General features: G+C 32.4%; 2 protein-coding genes, 1 long non-coding RNA gene and 1 pseudogene across 3 annotated transcripts; 3 read left to right on the forward strand and 1 right to left on the reverse strand.

Annotated features, from left to right (window-relative positions):
* Positions 1-1,566: 1,566 nt before the first annotated feature.
* Positions 1,567-3,522, forward strand: LOC121120218 (histone H2A). The gene is made up of 2 exons (XM_040715059.2): positions 1,567-2,457; positions 2,514-3,522. Exon 2 carries the CDS (start codon positions 2,950-2,952, stop codon positions 3,322-3,324), a length of 375 nt encoding a protein of 124 aa, XP_040570993.1. The 5' UTR covers positions 1,567-2,457; positions 2,514-2,949; the 3' UTR covers positions 3,325-3,522.
* Positions 3,523-12,112: 8,590 nt separating this feature from the next.
* Positions 12,113-15,796, reverse strand: LOC121119228 (uncharacterized). Its single transcript, XR_005864712.2, has 2 exons — positions 13,407-15,796; positions 12,113-13,344 (listed from the first exon to the last, which is right to left on the reverse strand). It is a non-coding gene; the product is annotated as an uncharacterized lncRNA (long non-coding RNA).
* A 211-nt stretch (positions 15,797-16,007) lies between these two features.
* LOC121119227 (dnaJ homolog subfamily C member 17) lies at positions 16,008-17,452 on the forward strand. The gene is made up of 3 exons (XM_040713848.2): positions 16,008-16,162; positions 16,217-16,344; positions 16,418-17,452. The coding sequence occupies exon 3, from the start codon at positions 16,536-16,538 to the stop codon at positions 17,397-17,399; it is 864 nt and encodes a 287-aa protein (XP_040569782.1). The 5' UTR covers positions 16,008-16,162; positions 16,217-16,344; positions 16,418-16,535; the 3' UTR covers positions 17,400-17,452.
* A 2-nt stretch (positions 17,453-17,454) lies between these two features.
* LOC121119226 (tuftelin-interacting protein 11-like) lies at positions 17,455-20,245 on the forward strand (annotated as a pseudogene).
* The last annotated feature ends 1,728 nt before the right edge of the window (positions 20,246-21,973 follow it).

Below are 21,973 nucleotides of genomic sequence, written 5' to 3' on the forward strand. Positions count from 1 at the left end.
ATCAAATTGAAAATTTTAGCAATCACGATTACATGATGGACTAACCTTGCATTTCTATTAACCTTGAGAATTATAACATATTTTTCCTGCATTAATATTATTTTTTTTAAATGTTGAAGCTTCTCTCTCCTCTTTATAGCAAATATACATTTTATCCTGCTTATAATAGGCAACTGATTTTGAAAACAGTCGTAAACAATTATGTAGTACCCTTAGTCCCACCTTCTTCTCATGCTCTATGAAATTAGTTATTTAGTTATTTATTTATCTCTAAGGATGTCATTTCTCTCATGAAAAAACTAAGTTTAGAAATAAAAACGGTTGTTGTCTATACTATTTCTTCTCTTTGCTTCATTATTAAATAGCCCTCTAAATTACAAGCATTCTCGCCTATCTTTAGCGTAAATTGTTTTAAAAATGCATAAATTATATATATATATATATATATATAAATTTAAATTTAATGCTAATGTACTTTTAAATGTAGAAGTTCTCCTCTTTATAGCTGTAATTCATTTCTCCCACAAAAATCATAGAACAGGTAGCTGATATTAACAAGCGTCTTAATTCAGTTATACCTTAAGTATCGCTCCCGCCTTCTCCTTGTTATCATTTCTTCTTTACAAAAATGACATTAAATTTAGATAATATATTTCGTGCATCAACATAAAAACAATCTTGAATATAATTTTTTGAAAAGAAGAAAATTCAAAGTGGTTATTGAACTTCATATATTTAAATTATAGGCTTATTATGCAATTACTGAGATAAGTTAAGATACTCAAATTTTTAAGATATAGTTTAGGGCCTTACTTTGATTAAAAGTTATATGGGCCCCGATAGCCCCTGTCAAGTAAATCAATATCACATTATTTTGAAAATCAATTTTGGCAATTTTCTAATTTACCTGATACGAATACCTAATATTGAGAAAATTATTAATAGTGATGGGACATTTAAAAAAAAAGATCCGATGCCGATTATGAAGCGATTCTAGTAAAAATCCCCGATGCCAATTCCAATTCTTTAATATTTTAGATAATAGTTAAAAATACCTTTTTGCTATCAAGGGCCTATATGAATATATTTTAAGGGAAAATAGTTTAATTTTTTTTCCAAAAAAAAATTGAAAAAGTTTCAAAATTAAAGTTAAAATATACAATTTAATATTTAAAAAATTTCAAAAATCGACAACTATTTAGAAAAAATTTGGAAATTTTTTTTTCATAAATCCACAAATAATAAATTTTTTTAGAAAAAAAATTCCACAATCCCCAGTTGTTCTCAAAAAAATATATTTTTTTTTTAAATTACATTTCTAATATAAAATTATTTGAAAAAAAAATCAAATATTACATTTTTAAGAGAAAAATTTCAAAACTACATTGTCATTCATTGAAAAATAAATTTTTTGGAAAAAAATATGAAAAATTAAATATTATTTTTATTATCATTATTATTATTATTTTTTTTTTCGCAAATTAGAAAAGTAATAAATAGTTAAATACCATTAATAAATAGAATCGGAATTGAAAATTAAACATTATTTTTCCGATTCCAGAAAAAACATCCGATTCCGATTAATTGTCCCGCCACTAATTATTATATCTTGTTTTTCCGTTGACTGGCCACATGTGTTGTGACATGAAAGAGAGTGAATGGCGTAGAGGAGACTTAGAGTATGTACATTCTGTCAAACAAGTACCGTGAATTGTTAATTTAAATTGTCGTCGCTGAAGGGATTTAAAAACATTTTTTTTTATGTCGGCAGCATTGTATTTCATTATGATACCATGTTTGAATGCGATCTGTTGATCACATTGCTTCCAACAGCTGTATAAGTAAGACTACTTCACTAGTGCTCCACGATTTTTACATTGAATAAAATTTTGGCCTTAAATTTTGTGTTCCGAACGAAATTTCACGTGCTGACACGTAGACAATGTTAGAAAAAGCTTTTGGTTGAATCAGTTTTATCAAAAACCCATGCATGTGAGTGGTACAAAGCGTTTAAGGAGGGATGTGAGATCGCAAAGACATGCTCATTTTTTCTTTGATATCTGCGGTCTGGTGTATCATGAATTCTTCCCAAAGGGGACAATCAGTCTATTTGCCCAAATAGTAGTATTTGGGCATACTAAATTCGTCAAAAACGGCCAGAATTATGGAAGAACAACTCGTGGATTTTACACGACCATAACGACCCATACCATATAGCCACCACGACTATGTTAAAATTCAAAGCCAAACACGTAATAAATACCATCGATCAAGTACCTTTTTCACCTGATTTAGCTCCGTGTGACTCAATGATGTGAAAGATGTGAAAATGGGATCAACAAATAAAAGGACTTGAACCTTACTGTCCATGAAAAAGATATCCCTCTAATTCCTCGTAATAGACAGTAAACATTAGATGATCAAAAAAATAAAAATCTATCCATTATTACAGATTTTGTACGTATTACTTTGATTAAATTCTAATATTAGTGTTTATCATTTCTATCAAATAGTATTCAATGCCAGTGTCATAAAGCCATTCGATGGAATTTAATCGAGAATGTGCTCATTTTATGTAGTAAAAAAACCAACTTCAAGCCCCCTGTGACGGCAATTATGAAAATGCACTATAGAAAAATATATCTTAATATTTTTTGGGATGGCAAAAGTCAAAATCTATGGAATTGTTTTTAGATGATCATTCATTTCAAGAAAAAGAAAGGAGGCAAAAAGTAATCTTGAGAATGGTGTAATTCATAATAAGAAGAAGAGAAGAGCGATGTGGATTGAGTTTTGTTAATAAAAATAACTCTCCCTCTGTTACACACACTCTCAATCCTCTTTTTAGAGTATAAATTCATTCGCAGCACCTTTATTAGAATACAGTCTATCACTCAACTTGTACTGACATTGTTATTCATTAAAGTCTTAATACAAATAAAGTTAGTTATGTCTGGTCGTGGTAAAGGAGGGAAAGTTAAGGGGAAGGCAAAGTCTCGTTCCAGCCGTGCTGGTCTTCAATTCCCTGTTGGGCGTATCCATCGACTTTTGAGGAAGGGGAATTATGCCGAGCGTGTGGGTGCCGGTGCTCCCGTCTACTTGGCTGCTGTCATGGAGTACCTCGCCGCTGAAGTCCTTGAACTGGCAGGCAATGCTGCCCGTGATAACAAGAAGACTCGTATAATCCCTCGTCATCTTCAATTGGCGATTCGTAATGACGAGGAGCTGAACAAATTATTGGCTGGTGTGACCATTGCTCAAGGTGGTGTCCTTCCCAACATCCAAGCCGTTCTGTTACCCAAAAAGACTGAGAAGTCTGCATAATTAACTTATTTAACGTCTCGAATTATTTCTCACCGGTCCTTTTTTGGACCACCACTTAAATCCTTTCAAAGAACCTTGTTTGAGCTTGTAATACTCAGTATTAACTATTAGGAGTTAACTCTCTTCATTATTTCCTTGTACATATTAATTATGTAACTACTTCTAGTGACACGGAAAATAAACAATTAAATAATAAAATTATTTCCCTTTATTTCAATGCATAATAAGAAGTCTATTATCGTCTGATTAAAGCCGAGTATGCCCCGTTCTTTTCGATAACTTGTCAACGAGAATCAGATATCATAATGCGGGTTCATAGAATGGATTTCTATTGGCAAAAACTGACAACCAATTCTAACAGGACCTCGACCTTACAGTCGAGGTCTGGAATGTTAGGTTTATCCATAATAACATCCGAAATCTCTGAGCTTCGAGCGCGTAATCAAAGAATAGTCCGATTTTGCGTTGTCTTTTTCACCTATTCACTAATGCTGGTCGCTTCTGTTCGATCACAAGTGTCTAACGTTACTGTAGACTGCTGAATTTAGAGGGGGGGGGATTACTCTAGCCACTGTTGTACAACATAAACCGAAAGAGTATCGGCTCCGTACATATGGGAAATTTTATTGGTCACTTTCGACACATTTTTCGCTTTCTCTTACAGGTAGTAAAAACGAAAAATTTGTCTAATTTATTCTTATGAGCATAATCGACGCACGATAATTCACGACTGAACCAGCCAAGTGCAATATCGTCCGAAAAGCGTTTGTAAAATACATTTACACCACCTTATGGTATGATTAAAGTTGATAATATTATAATACTAAAGGCACATTTATATCTACAAATCTGACAAACCATCTGTCTCTCATCCGGTAAGTATTTTCCAAATTCCTGGGCCTCCATTTTCAGAAATCCAGACAGAAGGCAACGTTATTTTAGGCATTTTATTCAGTTCTCTATCAGCTATTAAATCAATGATGCCATAAGTATTTCTTCTCGTACGCTTTTCTAATCTTACCAAAATTATCACACTTAACTATAAGCATCTAACTATATAAATATAAAATTCAAAAGAACAAGTGACGTCATTTTTTGGGAAGGTATCAATAATATATTAAGAATAAGTGGATATTCTGTACTAAATCTGAAATACTCATTTGAAAAAACATAAAATAACAATAAGAGCTTAATTTGTCAATTATCTTAAATATGATAAAAATAGAGTTCAATGTAATTTCTTGCTAACATAACCGAATATGATGCCTTGAATAAGCCTCTTTTGCCTTGTGATTTTGATTATTCTCTATAGAGATATATTGACATATATATTTTAATAGTACTAGGTAAATCAAGTTTTCTAAAGCATGGAATAGTTAGTAATACAGAGCAATAATTGTTATTTAACTAATAATAGGAATGATTTTGATGTCTCTACTTGCCTGAGAAGAATCTCAATAACGAAATATCATTTGAAAGTCCAAAATAAAACAGAATGAATCAAATAATCGTAATATAATTTTGATACATCTTAAATATTGTCTTCGATCAAACAACTTATAATTAGCTCGTATGGCACACATAGTATTTTTTTTTTTTTTTTTTTTTTTGCAAAGTTATCGACAGTAATGTTCCAATATGCTAACAAGCAATTTAGCTGTTTAAAAGAGGATTCCCGAGTCATTAAGTTTGGAAATTGCGACAACATTCAAATTTTCTAATAAAATCTACAGAAGTTAAGAAGTCACTTATATTTTTAAGCACATAATCACTAATAGTTCCCAAATACTATTTATAAGCAATAACAGAATAGAATAGACAAAACTATCAAGATAGAGAAGGACATTATCTTTAAAGTCTAGAATAATATTCCACTTGTTTTCCAATCACAAAAGGGACTCACAAGTAATAAATAAATAATTAATCAGGTGCAGGCTTAAAGTGTCACGGTAATATGATTATCCATATAGACCATACATTTCTGCATTATATGCATCAGCGACTCTTATCAATGAAATAGTTTTCTTAGAAGATGAAGTGGAGTTGACTTAAGGATAAAAGGACTCAAGAACTTCAATTAAGATTCAGTGGATGTAGGATGAGAACTATCAATGTACCTCACTGTATCTTTTAGCGATTATTCAATGGTTTTATGGAATTTCATATTTCCTATATGAAGTATGAAATATGAAGAAGTAACGATGATCTCTTAAAAGATCTGGAAGAATCTATGTATTCTTGAGCATAGAGGCAATGGCTCACGAGGTCAGAAGTCACATCATAGACCTTGATGTGAAGCGAATTTGCACAAGGTAGGCTTCTTTCATTAAATAACATGTTATCCCCCGAGTGAGGCACAAAGACTAAGAGGCGAGATGCCTTTAACGTGAAGTTGATAAGAGGATCAGAAGACGTATATTGGGCTATTGGATATCCAAATGGAAAAAATATGAATTCCTAGGAACGAAAAGGATGAGTGGATGCAAATTAATATATCCAAATCATAAATACCAAAAGATCCATCCAAATCACTATGAATTATTTATATTTGCACGCAGTTCACAACTTATTTATTCTCCTTCGGCTTCTAGTATTTATCTTATATTATAAATGGTTGATAATTTTGGTAAGAATACAAAAGCGTGCCAGGAGAAGGGAAGATATACTTATGGCATCATTGATTAAATAATATCAAGAACGTTATCATTCCCGCCATTAATATTCAATATTAATATAATATTAGATACTGATAGTCGATAGAGAACTGAATAAAATGACTAAAATAACGCTGCCTTCTGTCTGGATTTCTAAAAATGAAGGCCCAGGAATTTGGAAAATACTTAGCGGATGAGAAATAGATGGCTTGTCAGATTTTTATATATTTAAATGTGCGTTTAGTTCCCTGTCTAGAATTACACACCACTCATTATCCACATCTCATATCAAGAGCATGGATATTCATCTAAAAAATTAAGTTAATGATGAATACATCAAGTCAGACTTTAACTTTGATCTCACAAAGATGTTTATTGCATGTAACCTTATCCATTGCTAATCATCCTACGTTCAAAAAATTTATGGAGAAATACAAGGGTAAACACGTCCATTCCCGAGGAACCATCATTAAATTAATGGAGGATGTTGGAAATGATGCCATTTATAGAAATACCCCCATAGTAAATTGTGAAGTTAAGATCATTTTCAGTTTGCTTTGAGGCATCCACACCAAATTAAGAAATGTAACTCTGGATTTTGTACCATCTACTGTTAGTGCATAATTAGCTTTTATTAGTATATTTATTGTCTAAATTTTATGATTTTGACATTTACTTTCTTATTAATAATTATTTAGATCTCCTCGATAGAGATATATCGATCATGTGCACAATTGTATATAGCAACTTCCACATGAAGAATAGGGGTGATTATCTTTTTGATTAAACTCCACGTCTCGCTTGTGTTTTGTAACCTAAAGTTATGACATATTTAACTGGATTCCGGTGTCAGAACAAGAAAATATTATTTGCTTCAATCTATTATTTCAATATTCTGTATATATAATTTATTGTTATTAGTTATATGATTCCAATTGTCTAATTTGTATATTTAACATAAATGTATGATGGTATATTTTTTAGTATGTAGATTATATTTAATTAAAGCCTTCTTTTTTAAACCTGGTACTTAAAATATATTTTGAAATCCTCTACTTTGTCGTTTCATTAGCTATTCTGAGAATAAGGTTAATAATGAATTACAATTTCATGGAGTGTGACGTTTTCAAATCTACTGTAACGGATAAAAAACGTCCAAGTTAATTATACGTATTATATCTTCATTAAACATTTTCCTAATACATACTTTCGTTGTACCCTCAAAAACCATAATAAAACAGGCAGATGATAATCACATCAGCATTTTAAACAATGACACCATATATCTTTTTTTTTCCTTCTCCTTGCCCCCGTTTTTCTCTACAATATTATCAATTTTATTTATGAGTTTCATATATTATATACGGGTGTAAACAAACAGTTATTTCAACAGCTAAACTAGTTGTTGTTATTCTATCCTTAAAATAATTCCGTGTCAGGAAAATTCGCCTTGAACATTTTTTTAATATTGAGCGATTTACTTGATAATGATAAATACCACTTCATTTAAAAAAGAAGTTAATTTTAAATATGCCAGAGTTTATTATATTTAAGGGTGATAATTTTGGTAAGAATAGAAAAGCGTGCGAGGAGAAAAGAAGAATTACTTATGGCATCATTGATTAAATAATATACATCTTCTTCTATCAATCATGAACGTTATCATTCCAGCCTTTATTATTCAATATTAATATAATATCACATATTATACAAAGGAATCTTAATGAAACTTTTGAAATTCACGACCATAGCTTTAAAACTGAAACTTCTCAATCCCTTTACAGATATATAATTTCTATTAAAAATATGTTATTTTCAAATAACTATAGGTTAAAAAAGCGGGATTGGAAGACAAAACCTTTTCAAAGATATCTTTTTTCATAAATGCATAACAGAAAATCAGATTACCGAAAAACGGTTACCCCCTAGTACATACTTTAAGATAAAAAATTAGAAACTCCTCCCGTTTTCGGACAGAGAAGGAAAATTTATAGATACAAAACTGTATCCATATAGTCCGCTGTCTCCATAAAGTCCGGGAACCCAAATTTATATTTTAAAAAACAAGCATCATTGAAATCCTTGCTACAATTTTTTGTATATTGGAAGGGGTTTCTAATTTTTCCGTGTGATTGAAGGCAACCACTTCGACAGAAGTCCAGGATTTTTGGAAAAGAGTGAAAAGACACCTTTTCTCCATGGTCACAACCCTTGCGTTTCACTGTTGTTTTAGAATCACAATCGGTCATCAACATAAGTGATTCCAATAATGATTAAATAATAATCAATGACTATTAAAACAATTCGTTATTCAGTATTAATTCAAATAACGTATTTAGGAATATGATCTTTAAAAAAGGATTTACATTCTCCGACCATTTTCGTTGTCCAATGTTATGACAGTAAAACTTTGATTTATGAGCCACTTTTGACTTGATTCAAAAATATATTACATGTATTTAGTTTTTTAGTTTTTTTTAGGAGAAGGCTTCACGGGGGTTGGGACGAATATTTTTAGGTGCCCTTTCACCACTCTGCTAGCTTCATTGAATGTAGAAATATTCAACATTCTTAAAGGAAGAAATAAACTATGGATAGTCTCTATCATTAATGTTAAATGTATAAGCTTTTGTCTTTTTCTTATTAAGAATATGGATCGGAAGCCTGTAAAAGACTTAGATGGAATTATCTATGTAGAATTTTTTTCATAATTTAGTAACTTTTAAAAAAAATCTTGATTATTCGTGGATGATAGTAAATTATTGTACCAAATGATGTTTTTCTTTAATTGACTATTATATTGAATGGTTTTTATAGAAGTTACGAATTATAAAATAAAAGTGCATTAAGAAACATATAATGGTTAAAAGTCTAATATCAATCAGTAATAGCTGATAAGTCAGGCGTGGTGTGTATTTTTACTTAGATGTATGTATATCACGGTATATTAGTATTAATATTAGTTGTAACTTGTAAATATCGTAATTTTATTCATCTATAGTTTTGTACGTACCCCTCTTGACCTTTTCAGTATGCAGAGGGATCTTGGCAAAAATAATACACATTTTATTCGTTTAATCCTACATCTTCTGATTAACTTTCGTCCACAACGACACTTCCTTCTCCCCCATTTGCAGTCAACGACTCTTGATATTTCCCTCAAAGTTCTTTCGCGGTATCATAAGTTGAGACAAATTCAATTTTCAAATTATACATTCTTTTCTATATTTAGCGCGCATCCACGCAAAAAATTAAGAATTGGTAAATAATTATTAATATTTTGAATTAAATTATTTAGTGCCTCATTTTATATTTATTTTTTTTTGTGCAAAGAAACTGATTCTGATATAATTTGTTGGAAGACAACTTCTTATAATAAATTTTCTTTGATGATGGGTTGGAGAAACTTCCAAAGTGAAGGGTGCATGGAATACTGGACAGCCATATGCCAAGATTTTACACAGTTATTTGTTCTAGGCAAACCTTCTTCTGTTTGTATATTCATATTCCATAAAGCTAGTGGATATCGTGGCTCTTTCCTAGTCTCTCCATATTTCGACCGATGTCTTCAAAATAATTGGCAATAACTCTAAGATCCTCATGAAAGGTTTCTGTGAGGATCTCAAAAGCATTGATTATTCTATCAGGAGGTAGGAAAGCTAATGCAATAAGACTCTTTATTTTAATTCGTATATCCTCATTTTCAGTATAAATTTGTCGTAGCCGTGACTTCTGAACTTGCTTCCACAACAACTGGCCCAAATATAAAAAAAAACTTCCAACAACTTTAGTCAAAGGAAAAACCTCCTTAGTAATAGATATCGTATTTTTTTCAAAATCATTTAATATACTGATGCGATAAAATGTAATTCTGTATGTATTCCTCATTAATCGATCCCAAAATCTGCTATATGTATCACGGCTTTTGTTTGGAAGAAGTGCATGTGCACATGTAATTACTGTGTCCATGACTAGTACGCGTACCGTAAATAATTGGTAAAATATAATCGGACTAACTTTGAAAGTTCCATCTACAAACCAATGTTGGTATCTGCTCATTATTTCCAAACACTTTTTGGTTGAATAAATAATTCGTCGATTTTCATCCATCGATCCAGAATCAAATAATAAAATTGATTCTCTTGAGTTTGTAAATCTAATTTTGGGTGGAGTTTCAAATCCACACTAGACGCTGGTGATGGAGGTTCACTGTTATTTCTCCTTATTTGTCTTATGGTTTGGGGTAAATTTATATTTTTCCTAAGGACAATGAAATTTTAAACAGCACCCCTTATAAGAGCTCTCGGAAGCTCAACTGAGGAAAAAATCATATTTTTAATGCTTAATTTTTTTTAGCCTTAATTTTCCAGAAGCAGGACATAACATTTGGAATTTATCTCTCCTCTGGGTTTGTTCCTATTTTAACTCTGCCTTTACGTCTATTTTCAACACACCTCCAATTCAAACTATTTAAATTTTTCCTACCCGACTTATAGATATAGCATTGAATGCAAAGATGATTATCCCCTCGGCAGCTTTTGATAGATTTCATTTTTATAATTATGATACACCTGATAACTACTAAATTCGTTGCAACTTAATAATGAATAAACCACGTTGAACAAATGGGATAAATCTTATTCAATTAGTAATTTAAAATTGGTTTGTACTAGTCGAAGTTAATACCATTATGACTAAATGATCAGAAATTGCATTCACTCATGTCTCCTTTCGATAATAATGTTCTTGCTTTTCTAAAAAATATAAGGCCATTCAATCAAATTTAGATCTGGGGGCAAAAATTTAGTATTTGAAATATTTTCAAAAAAACCGAGCCCCCAAAGCGCCCCTGGGGACGCACCTGATAAAGCAAATCATTCAATTATTCTTCATTTGATCAAAGAAAAAAACAACATATTTTGGTAAAAACTTGATATATTTTGACTGTTCTAATTCGTATAATTCATTAGCTTTAAAAATTATATAAATCATTTATTATCTTCTTAGCTATTTACCATGATTACAAGTTCTGTTTTACAACCGCATGATGCATTCCTTTATTTGGATACCAAATTAATATTAAATTGAGAATGTGTTCTACTGGCATCAAAGTGCAAGAATATATCCTTGAATTGAAGATTGCAATTCACGACAAAGGGTGTTGGGCTTTTCTATAAATTTAAGATACAAACATTTAATACCTCGAAAATTATTGAAATGATTATAAGAAAATTTATCTGTCCATCGTTAGTCATAATAGCTAAAGATGAATAAATTATTTAATAAATGTAATTTAGCGGGGAATATACAAATGGTGTATTTCTACGACAAAATTAAAATAAATTGAAAAAAACAGAAAAACAAACTTAAAAATATGTCAATATATCAAGGTTACATTCAAATCTATATCCTTTTGTTAAAGAAAACATAGCCATCCAGAGAGGGATATTTCATTTGTTATTCGTATCATATTAAATAAGAATTAATAGAAAACTGGCAAATTTAGGGTTTATTGGTAAAAACACAGAGCCTTCGATAGGGACTATCTATAGATTATTTATTCCTTTAAGAATGATGAATATTTCTTAGATTCAATTAAGCTAGCAGAGTGGTAAAAGAGCACCAAAAAAGATACGTCCCAGCTCCCGTGAAGCCTTCTCCTAAAAAGAACTAAATACAAGTAATATATTTTTGAATCAAGTTAAAAACGGCTCATAAATCAATGGTTTAATCAAGGTAAATAGAATTTTATTTCTACTAACCTTGGGTTTACTGTCATACCATTGGGCAACGAAAAGGATTGAGAATGTAAATCCTTTTTAAAGATCCTATTCCTAGAGGACTAAGATGACCCTCGCTGAAATAAATATTACTCAAATGAATGCACGCCGATTATACTTGATTTATTTTTTTTAAAGGAGAGATTTTGTCAAAAGGTCCTGAAAAAATAGGTGCTATTGCAGTGAAAATGAAGCATAAATACGTACTAAATTGTGAGTATGCACATATCTCTACTATATGGATGGCGGACTTCAAAACTTACAACTCAGAGTGTGGCCTACCGTGCATTCAATAATATAAACTCTAGTTTGTAATTTACCTGATTTAAACTGTGAAATAAGTTATAATGAACATTTTTTTCATTAACAAAGATAAATTTATTTAATAGGAACTATTAAAATAAGGCATACTTCAAATAGACAATAAGTAAGAATTCAAAATAAAAATCATGTGAAACAGCATAGTAAATATAATTCACTTTATGTTGAAGAGGAGATAACCCTTCCTAGTGCTGTTGTGTGGGTGAGGTATTGAGGTTTGGAACTTACCACAACAAAGGAGCTTAGTTTGGAATTCTTTTTAGCTGGGTGGTTGTCAACCGATACAGCAACATCAATGAATCTGATTTAATAAAGAGTCTTCATGATGGGAGTGTATTGATTATATATAAATTCTGCATTCATTTTTGCCAGTGGGACGAGTGAAACCACATTCATATACTTTCCTCCAGCAGACTTGATCATGAATGTGAAAACTGTTTTGGTAGTTTGATTGTCCTTACAACCAAGGAACTTGCCTCTCACAAACTCAACTCTTTGTGCTGAGTACACTTCATCAATCATGAGAGTAATATTGAGTTCTCTGCTATCCAGGTCTTTTATCCTTGCTCAGAGATATTTAACAGTTGAAACAGGCAATCCAGTCTCTTTAGTCACTACACTTGACATTTAACAAATAGATTTTGTTATAGAAGGCTGTGCTTACGTTTTGCCATAGGAGACGAACACAGAGAAGACCTGGTAAGTATCTCCTAGCTTTGGGCTCTTAAGAGTAGCGTCATCTGCTCCGTGATAAAAGATAGCTTTGATAATTGAACTGGCTCCAAGTCTGAATATTGGAATAGTCTACGCAAGAAGGTCATGATGACTTCATATGCCTCATTGTTCTTCAATTCCTCCTTCATCCAATATATGCAGTTATGTTGATTACTTCCGTAAGAGATTTAATCTTCCCCTGTGATTTTGTGATTAGACAGTGGGAAATTGCACTTTTTTTAATCCTGTGATGATCTTTAAAAGCTTTGAAGGTGAGGGCATCTTCTATTTCAAGGCCCTTGTTGCTTCAGGCTTGACTAAGGATAATTTTTGAGGGGACTGTCCCCTGAGATAACTTCTTATATACCTCCTGAGTTGTTTCAACGCCTTCTTTCATGAACATCTCAATCCCAAAGGCATTTTAACGTTCATAGTCGAGTTGGAACCTTTGACTGACTGATACTGCTCTGGTAGGTCTAGGATTGCTGGAGGGGAGGAGAGGTACGACGGAAGATTGTCCACACTGACAGAACAGTGTCATCTTTAAACCCCTACAAATTAATAATTAATTTTTAAATTAGCTAATAAGTAATACAAGTCTGTTCAGTCTTACCTTTGTTTTAGATCTACGTATAGTTGGTACCCATGGCCATATTGCTTGTCGACCGACTTGGTGATGAAGTCATCATCTGTGAAATGGAGGCTGCAGTACTTTTAGTTATTTTCTAAATTGTGACTTGGCTTTTTTTGTTAACTTTTGATCCTGAAATGGCTTTTTCCCACTTTGATTGGAGCTCTTGATTTGGGCCACATTGAAGCATGGAAATCTGTGAAAACTGGTGCAAGGGTTCTTGGGAGTGCCGTCATCCAGGGGAACACATTCTTTGAAGCAGCGATGATTCGATCACCTCATCAAGATAAATAAGCATTTTAGTTAATACTTTTTACCAATAACAAAAGAAACAAGCTAAATTTCTAGGCCACCTTCTGGTACCGGCGTTCGTTGCTTATTCTAAGATAGCAGTAGTCCCTATGGGCTATGATTTATGAATTATGATGAATTAAGAGCGTCCTTGGTATGCACTTCATTGAACCCACCTTAATAACTTCTTTTTGACTCACAAAACCTATAGACGCTAGTAGGTACGACTTTGAATTCCATTAGTACAGCAGTCAGCAGAAGGAGAGAGGTAAGAAAAGTGAGGAGTTAGAACTATGGTCATTTGGATGGATTCCTACGTAATAATCGGATATATGGATCCATATCCATCCATCCTTCCCGTTGATAGGAATATCCAATGCATATGCTTGCTGATCTCGACTCTTAACGGGAAATCTCTTGGACTTGACTGAAAAAGTGCTTCACTCTTTGGATCTCATCTCCTTTAATGGAAGGATCGTTAATTGTGCAAGTGCCTCTTAATGTCAGTCAATTGTGATTATTTCTGATCTTATTAATCAATGTCTCTATACATAAATTCATCAATATCTTCTACGGAATCATCGTATACTTCTACATATAAGAACTAAGGAGTTCCATAAAACGACATAAAGACCCAGTTAGGAACAGAGAGAGTTCTCTTCCTCCATCCACAGCTCCTTCTTTGAAATTAATGAAGGCCGAACTCTGCTTTGTCTCCTACTCTAAGAAAACTATTCCATTAAGGATCTTTCAGTGTCCTTGATGTATATAACGCAGAAATCACTCATCTCTATCACATTTATAAGTTGGACTTTGTTATATACAGTCTATAAGGATAATTATAAAGGCTGGACACTTTAATCTCACGCCTAATTTCATTATTACTACTGAGTATATTTTGTCATTCGGAATCAAGTGCAAGATGATTATAGACTCGAAAAGATAATGTGTCTCAATATTTTGGTGTACAACGCATATTCTATTCTGATATTATATATAAATAGTTCTTTGAAACTGGAGAGTTCCTCAAAAAGAAATAATTCCCGAATGAGTTACTCAGGTAGGAAAAAAGAGTGCATTTCTCATCCACAGCTCCTTTGTTGAAACTCTTGAAGCCTGTTCCTTCCAAAGTCGATTTTTTCGTCTCTTTTTCTGAGAAAAATATTTCATTGTAAGAGTCCCTCAGTTTCCTTGATGTATATAAAGCAGAAATCCCTTGGAAAAAAGTAGAAGTCAATCTTAGACTCTGAATGAATATGCAGCCTTTTTTCTCGATAATTTCGTCTGCATTACTTATAATATTTTTCCGTTATCTGCATAAATAGATTTTGTGAATTGTTGAGTGTTAAGTGAAATTTTGACAACAAATTATAAGTAACCTCTTAACTTCTTCAGACTAGCAATTTCAAAACTGAGTTAGTCTTAATCATCTTCTAAAAAACTTAATTGCTTATCACCATATTGGAATGTTACCCCCATGAAGATTTAGAATTTTCACACTAATGAAGATTATTAATAAATGTTTCCCATAAAACAGTTCTTATATTTAATTATTAGTTATTCTAAAATACTCATTAATGACTTAGATACCGACGTTCAAACTATATATAGTAATTCAATTACTGCTTAACGAAATGAGGGGCGACATCTAACAAAAATGCTTTGAATGATATTTTCACATTTATCACAGATAGAATGTATATTTATAACTACAATACTAATTATGCTATTATTATATAAAACAAAATAATAATAATGTTTAGTGATGAAATAAAATTGCACCGACACAATACTGTCTAATATAATATTATATCATGGCAGTGATATCATGAAAATGTTAAAGGTAATATAATGTATCAGTATCACTCTCACGTACTCAGCGCAAATTTTTTAGTCAAAAACATTTTTATTTCAGTTCAAGATGTTGTCTTGGTGGAAGATATATTAATTGTAGCACGTGACTTCACATAGATTTTCTTATGCTGTTGAAATAGAAATGGTTTAATATTGTACAAAGTCAATTAGGTTTTGCCATTTTGATTTGGTATTTTTTATGGTTCAAAACCATAAAAAATACTCATCCCCCTACATGAGGCTTAGTGATTGACCCTTGCTTCACTCCAGATATTAGAAAAACTCAATGGCTCTGGTTCAAGGTTAATAGCAATTTCTATTAACATTGGGACTAACCATGTATAAACTATAATGAACCGGTACTCTAAACCCACGGTTCGGTAAGAACCACGGTAGATCATATTTCTATTAACCTTGGCTTTGGTTTACATTTACATAAAACGTCGATATGATGACGTCATAATACTGTACGAAGTTGGGGGATTTATATGTTCAATTTTATTTGTTCATTTAATGTCAGACTGAGTGGGTAAATACCAAATGGGTCTAGTTTCCATCCTTCTCTTTAGTCAGCGGTGTTTATCTCGGTTGTCGTAAGATATTTTTCGACGTTTTTTGGGTGTATGTAGTTCCTTTGTTTCCTTTAGCTCTCAAAGCCGCAAAGTGTTGACACTTTATAGCAAAGAGGATTGCACACTCTGTGAAGAGGCCAAAGAAGATCTTCTGGCTTCAGGACTTGACGTCGAATTGAAAGAAGTAGACATCACTGAGCCAGGTTCTGAATTACTATTCCAAATTCATTTTATTTCTACTTACTCCAATATTTTATTTCTTATCTTATATTCTAGAGAATAGCAAGTGGTTCGGTCTCTATCGCTACGAAATCCCCGTCTTTTACCTTGAAGATAAATTTCTCTCAAAGAACTTTTTAGATTTAAAGGAATTAGAAAAGCGCCTGTCTCAATCATGATACCTCAAGATGATCTGTATGCTCTTCTCGATATCACCATTGATGCTACGGTAGAAGTTATTCGTAGTGCTTATCGTAAAAAAGCTTTAAAATGCCATCCAGATAAAAACCCCGACAATCCTAAGGCTATTGAAACCTTTCATCGCCTCTCAGAAGCTCTTAAGATACTAACAGATACTGAGGCACGAAAAGCCTACGATAATGTTATTAAAGCAAAACAGGCCGCACTAGTACGACACAAAAAGCTAGATGCTAAGAGACAAAAACTCAAAGAGGATTTGGAAAGAAGAGAAAAAGAGGCAGAAGAACGAGTTTTAGTTCAAAAGAGGCAATCCCATGAAGAAAAACTGGCTACAGAAATTGAGCGTTTGCGTGAAGAAGGATCCAAAGAACTTCAGGAGGAACAAGAACTTATGAAATCCCAATTGTTCAATCTGTCAGATTCAGAGCCATATAATTCTACTACACCTTCTTCAACTGATAAAATAAAACTAAAGTGGAAGAAAGAAGATGAGCGCTACAATAAAGAGTCTTTAGAGAAAATATTTTTTAAATATGGCGACATTCAAAACATCATCGTATTAGGAAAATCAGCATTGATTGAGATGAAAGATTCAAATGCTGCTTCCATTGCCGCCAAAATTGAGACTGGATATATGGATAATCCTCTAAAAATAAAAATTGTCTCAGAGAATGACAAGAAATCTACTACACCTCAAGTCATGCCTTTTGAAACCCCTCAAACAGCTTCCACGCTGCAGAGTGATAATGACTATGAAACTTTAGTGATGAGAAAATTAAGACAAGCAGAAGAAAGAAAGAAATTAATAAAAGAAATGATAAAAAACGATGAAATATAAAATTCTTAGTTTACTTGAATTCATAAAGAAATATTAAACTATTGTTTTGCAGATCATGGCTAATGAGGAAGAGGTGATGCCATTTGAAATTACCGATCAGGATCTTGATGATGAACTTAATTATGAAAATAGGAGGCGGCCAAGGCGGAGTAAACATTCAGCTATTTACGGGATATGGGCTGATAAATCTGATGATGAATCCGAAAATGAATTAGATTTTGGGAAGAAAAAAAAAACTCGAAATTTAGCTTATAGTGGGCCAATTGGTTTTGTGTCTGCTGGAATTCAAAAAAAGGGAGATGAAGATGATAAAAAAGGAAAAGATGAAGAAAAAGAAGACTCGCCACCACCTCCGGACTCAGACTCAGATGAAGAAGTCAATAAACGACCTTCATTTGGTCGTGGTGGTGGTGGCAGAAAAAAAGAGAAATACGAAGTTCGAGGTGGGGAAATTGCTGGTCTGCGTTCAAGTACTTATAACCCTAATGTATCTTTGGGAAGAGGTTTTGGAGATTGGGAGAAGCACACAAAGGAATAGGAGCCAAGTTATTGCTACAAATGGGTTATCAAGCAGGAAAAGGTCTAGGGAAAGATCTACAAGGTAGGCACAGTATCATTGAAGCTTTTCAAAGAAAAGGGAAAGGTGCTATCGGAGCTTACGGAAAAGAAGGAAATCGGCCCAAAAAAGTCCATTCTGATGAAGAAAACGAGTATCAAAGAAGTAAATCTCATTGGAGGAAAGAGGGAATCTCTAACAATTCTAAAGTTAAATATGTGTACAAAAGTATAGATCAAGTTCTCGACGAAGGGAAATGGAGAAAAGTAAATAATGATGAGGATGAAAATGCCTCAGAAATCAAATCTCGAACTAAAGTTATCGACATGACAGGAAAAGAGTCTCGCATTCTGAGTGGTTATCATGCTATTGCTTCCTCTAAGCATGTTCCTGACGAAGATGTCGAAATGAATACTGAGTTATCTAAAATACCCTCTGCAATGCATTTTGAACTTCCTGAATTGATGCATAATCTGAATATGTTAGTGGACATGTGTGAAGAAAACATCATTTCTTCAGATCGTAAAGTTAAATATCATAAAGATAGGATCGAAGTATTAACTGTCGAGGAGGAAAAGTTGAGTTCTATAGTTAATAAAGAATCGAGTGAAATTCATATCCTGAACAAAATCCTAGATGCACTTGATACGATCGAAGAAAGGCATTCCAAGGGTAATCTCTCGTCAGAAGACTCTCTCCAATTATTCACTGAGTTAAAAACCAACTTTACTAAAGATTACATTCGTTATGAAATCCCTTATATCGCCTCTACTGTTGTCAACCCGATTTTAAAAAAGGAATTGAGTGTATGGAATCCTTTAATTTCCTCCGGTAGTGAAAAAATCCGTAATAATTTTAATTGTTGGAAAAACGTTCTTTGCATAAATCCTGAAGCTAATTCGCCTGAAGAGGATCCTTATTATTCTATTCTTTGGGAGAGTTGGATGCCTAAAGTGAGAACCACAGTGAATATTTGGCAAGCCAAAGTTGCTCCTGATGCACTAATAAACTTTCTGTCCTCTTGGTTTGTTTCTCTCGTTCCAAAATGGATGGAGGACAATATTTTGCTCCAACTCGTTTTGCCTAAAATTCAAAATGATGTTAATGTTTGGAATCCTCAAACAGATACTGTTCCTATTCATTCCTGGCTTCATCCATGGCTTCCCTCTTTTGAGTAATAATTTGAGATAGTTTATCCAACAATCAGAAATAAATTGGGCAATGCATTGTCTAACTGGGATCCCTCTGATAGGTCTGCCAAATTAATTCTCTTACCATGGAAAGAAGTTTTCTCCAAAGGTTCAATGCATGCGTTTCTAATAAAATATGTATTACCAAAATTAGAGATATCCATCCAAAAATTAATTATTAATCCCCATCAACAAGATTTAGCTCCTTGGAATGCTGTCATGGAGTGGGTGGATATGTTACCTCCCAATGTCATTGTCGGTTTATTGGAAAACATTTCTTCCCTAAATGGCTTCAAGTGTTGGCCACATGGCTGAATCATCGTCCTAATTATAATGAGGTTACCAAGTGGTATGAAGGATGGAAGTCTATTTTTTCCCAGAAATACTGGTGCATCAGCAAATAAAGCACCAATTTGGTATGGCGTTGGATATGATGAGCCGGTCTGTTGGAGGAGTTAGTATAGCTGGTACACCTAACATACCAATAAGTCAACCTTCTCGTCCAAAAATGACTCAACCTCCTCAAACTATTCGTCAACCTATTCCTATGGGATTTAGAGACCTCGTTGCCAAAAGATGTGAGGAAAATGGAGTACTATTTGTCCCTGTCATGCCCAATCGATTCAAGGAAGGAAAACAAATATACAGATGTGGAAGTCTCAATATCTATCTTGATAGAAATGTGATATTTGTTCAGGAGCCAAATAAGGACGTTTGGGTACCTACATCACTAAATGTATTAATGGACAATGCTTAACATTAAACTATTATATAATGCCACGATATATTTTTGTCAATGTAGTTACTTCTTCATATTTATAACTCGAGTTTCCATAAGATATTATTTCTGTATCTGTCGATTGGATGATATTTGTATGTAATGTTTGTTGAGTATTTTAATGTATTCGTAGAACATTTGGATATTTCTTTCAAAAATATGGATAATATCGTATCTGGCCATAAGTCATAACTGATTTAAGGCAGAGGGTACAAATGAATGAAAACCATGGATTACATATGACAAACAATGGATAGAAACGCAACCCCGTTAATATGCCTTTCAAATAAATAACAAATTAGTATTCTATTATCTTATTAAATTGAGTTCGTTATTTAATTTTTCAATTCGTTGGGGAAGGAATCTGTGATAATCTCCTGGTGATAGGTATATTACTCATGTATACACTTTTTTGAGGTATGGTTTGATAGAAAAGGAAATTTATGTAAAAGATAAGCCTAAATCTGTGTACGTACGGTATTAAATTATGATGCCACATGACACTATTAAAAAATGAAAGAAGCTTTTTTTTAAATTGAAAATAGATGTTTTTTTGTTCAGAGACTCTTAGCTTCAAGAATATTAAATCCAGAATGTTTAAAAATATCTCATTTGATAGCTGAAGGTTTGAACTTTTATTTAAAAAAAGAATTCTCTCAAAATGCTCTATATTGTTGTCAATTTGGGTGAAGGTCATCACAATCATAAGGGTAAAGATCATTTTTGAATTGATCTTAATTAAAAGAAAAGTTCATCAAAATTTGTATACTATAAAGAACAAGGGAGGAAAGAAAGATAGAGGTCGCGCTAAAATTAAATCTCTCTTGAGATTTGAAAAACGGGATCGGTTTCCATCAATGAAAAAGTGTGCATGAGTGGGAAGGAATCTCTAGCAACGAAACATCCACTGATAATTTCTCAAATTTTTGATTCGAAAAAATTTAATTTTCTCTGAATAGTTTTTTCAAATTTTGTTTAGGATATTAAATTTTTTTGTGAACAGCTGTGGATTTTTGAAACTTTTTTCTTAGAAATTTAATATTTGAAATTTAATTTTTTTTCCAAAAAATTTTAATTTTTCAATATTTTTCAAAAATATTATAAAACCAAGCCCCCAAAAAAAAAAAAAAAAAAAATACATATATTGGTGCGGACGCCCCAGTTTATCCTTTTACTATTATGCCCCCCTGAGAAAAATACCAAAAACTACTACTATGATTAAAATATAGTACTATGCACTTTACTTATAAGTAACCATGTAAGCAGCCATTCTTTAAATTGTAATTATTTCCAAGTTTCAAAATAGTGTTTGGCTTATCCATGGACCAGGGCTTATCTGCTGGTGAAGGATAAATATATACCTATAATTTTTGTAAAATACGTATTCAACATTAAAAAATCTGCTTGGACTATCCGGTCATTTTTAGTTTTATTTGTCATTACCAGAAACGATGTTTTACACCATTTATCAAAAGATTTCACGGAAATTGTTTTGGCTCTAAAGTTGGAGATTAGAATAAAAACTGGGCTCTTAATATATGTTGCACGGGTTTTTCTCGTCATCTTGTCTTTTACCTTATCTATTTCATAGAGAGGGACCGGGAACCGTATCACATACTTGTTATTTATGCTTGACAAAAGTAGCACATATTAAAAAAAATAAAAATACTAAGCATACTGTAGTATATCCAAATCTGAAATCTTCTTTAGACCAAATCCTCAAAATAAAGAATATATAGTAGTACCTGTTTCTCCGAATTCAATTGAAATAATTGATTATCCCAGTGAAGACATAGAATACGAATATAATGAAGTCCCTTCAAACTATTCAAGTAAACATCGTTTAGTTGGGTCAGGAAAAGCTAAATGAGAATATTCAAAGATTTACATCTGTCAATAAGGTCACCAGAATTTTTGGTATGACATACATAATTCAAATTACTTCATGTTTTAAATAAAATATTAATTGTTGGTCCTCTCCAAAAATATCTCCTTTTACTACAGAATGTATTTTTTGGTTTTTTTTTATTGACTACATCGATATTATGTC

This window comes from Lepeophtheirus salmonis, chromosome 6 (genome assembly GCF_016086655.4).
Source record: "Lepeophtheirus salmonis chromosome 6, UVic_Lsal_1.4, whole genome shotgun sequence".
Taxonomy (NCBI): domain Eukaryota; kingdom Metazoa; phylum Arthropoda; class Copepoda; order Siphonostomatoida; family Caligidae; genus Lepeophtheirus; species Lepeophtheirus salmonis.

Bases quoted from the DNA above. Each gene is read 5' to 3' on its own strand.
- LOC121120218 (XM_040715059.2), top strand. From the start codon at position 2,950: ATGTCTGGTCGTGGTAAAGGAGGGAAAGTTAAGGGGAAGGCAAAGTCT.
- LOC121119227 (XM_040713848.2), top strand. From the start codon at position 16,536: ATGATACCTCAAGATGATCTGTATGCTCTTCTCGATATCACCATTGAT.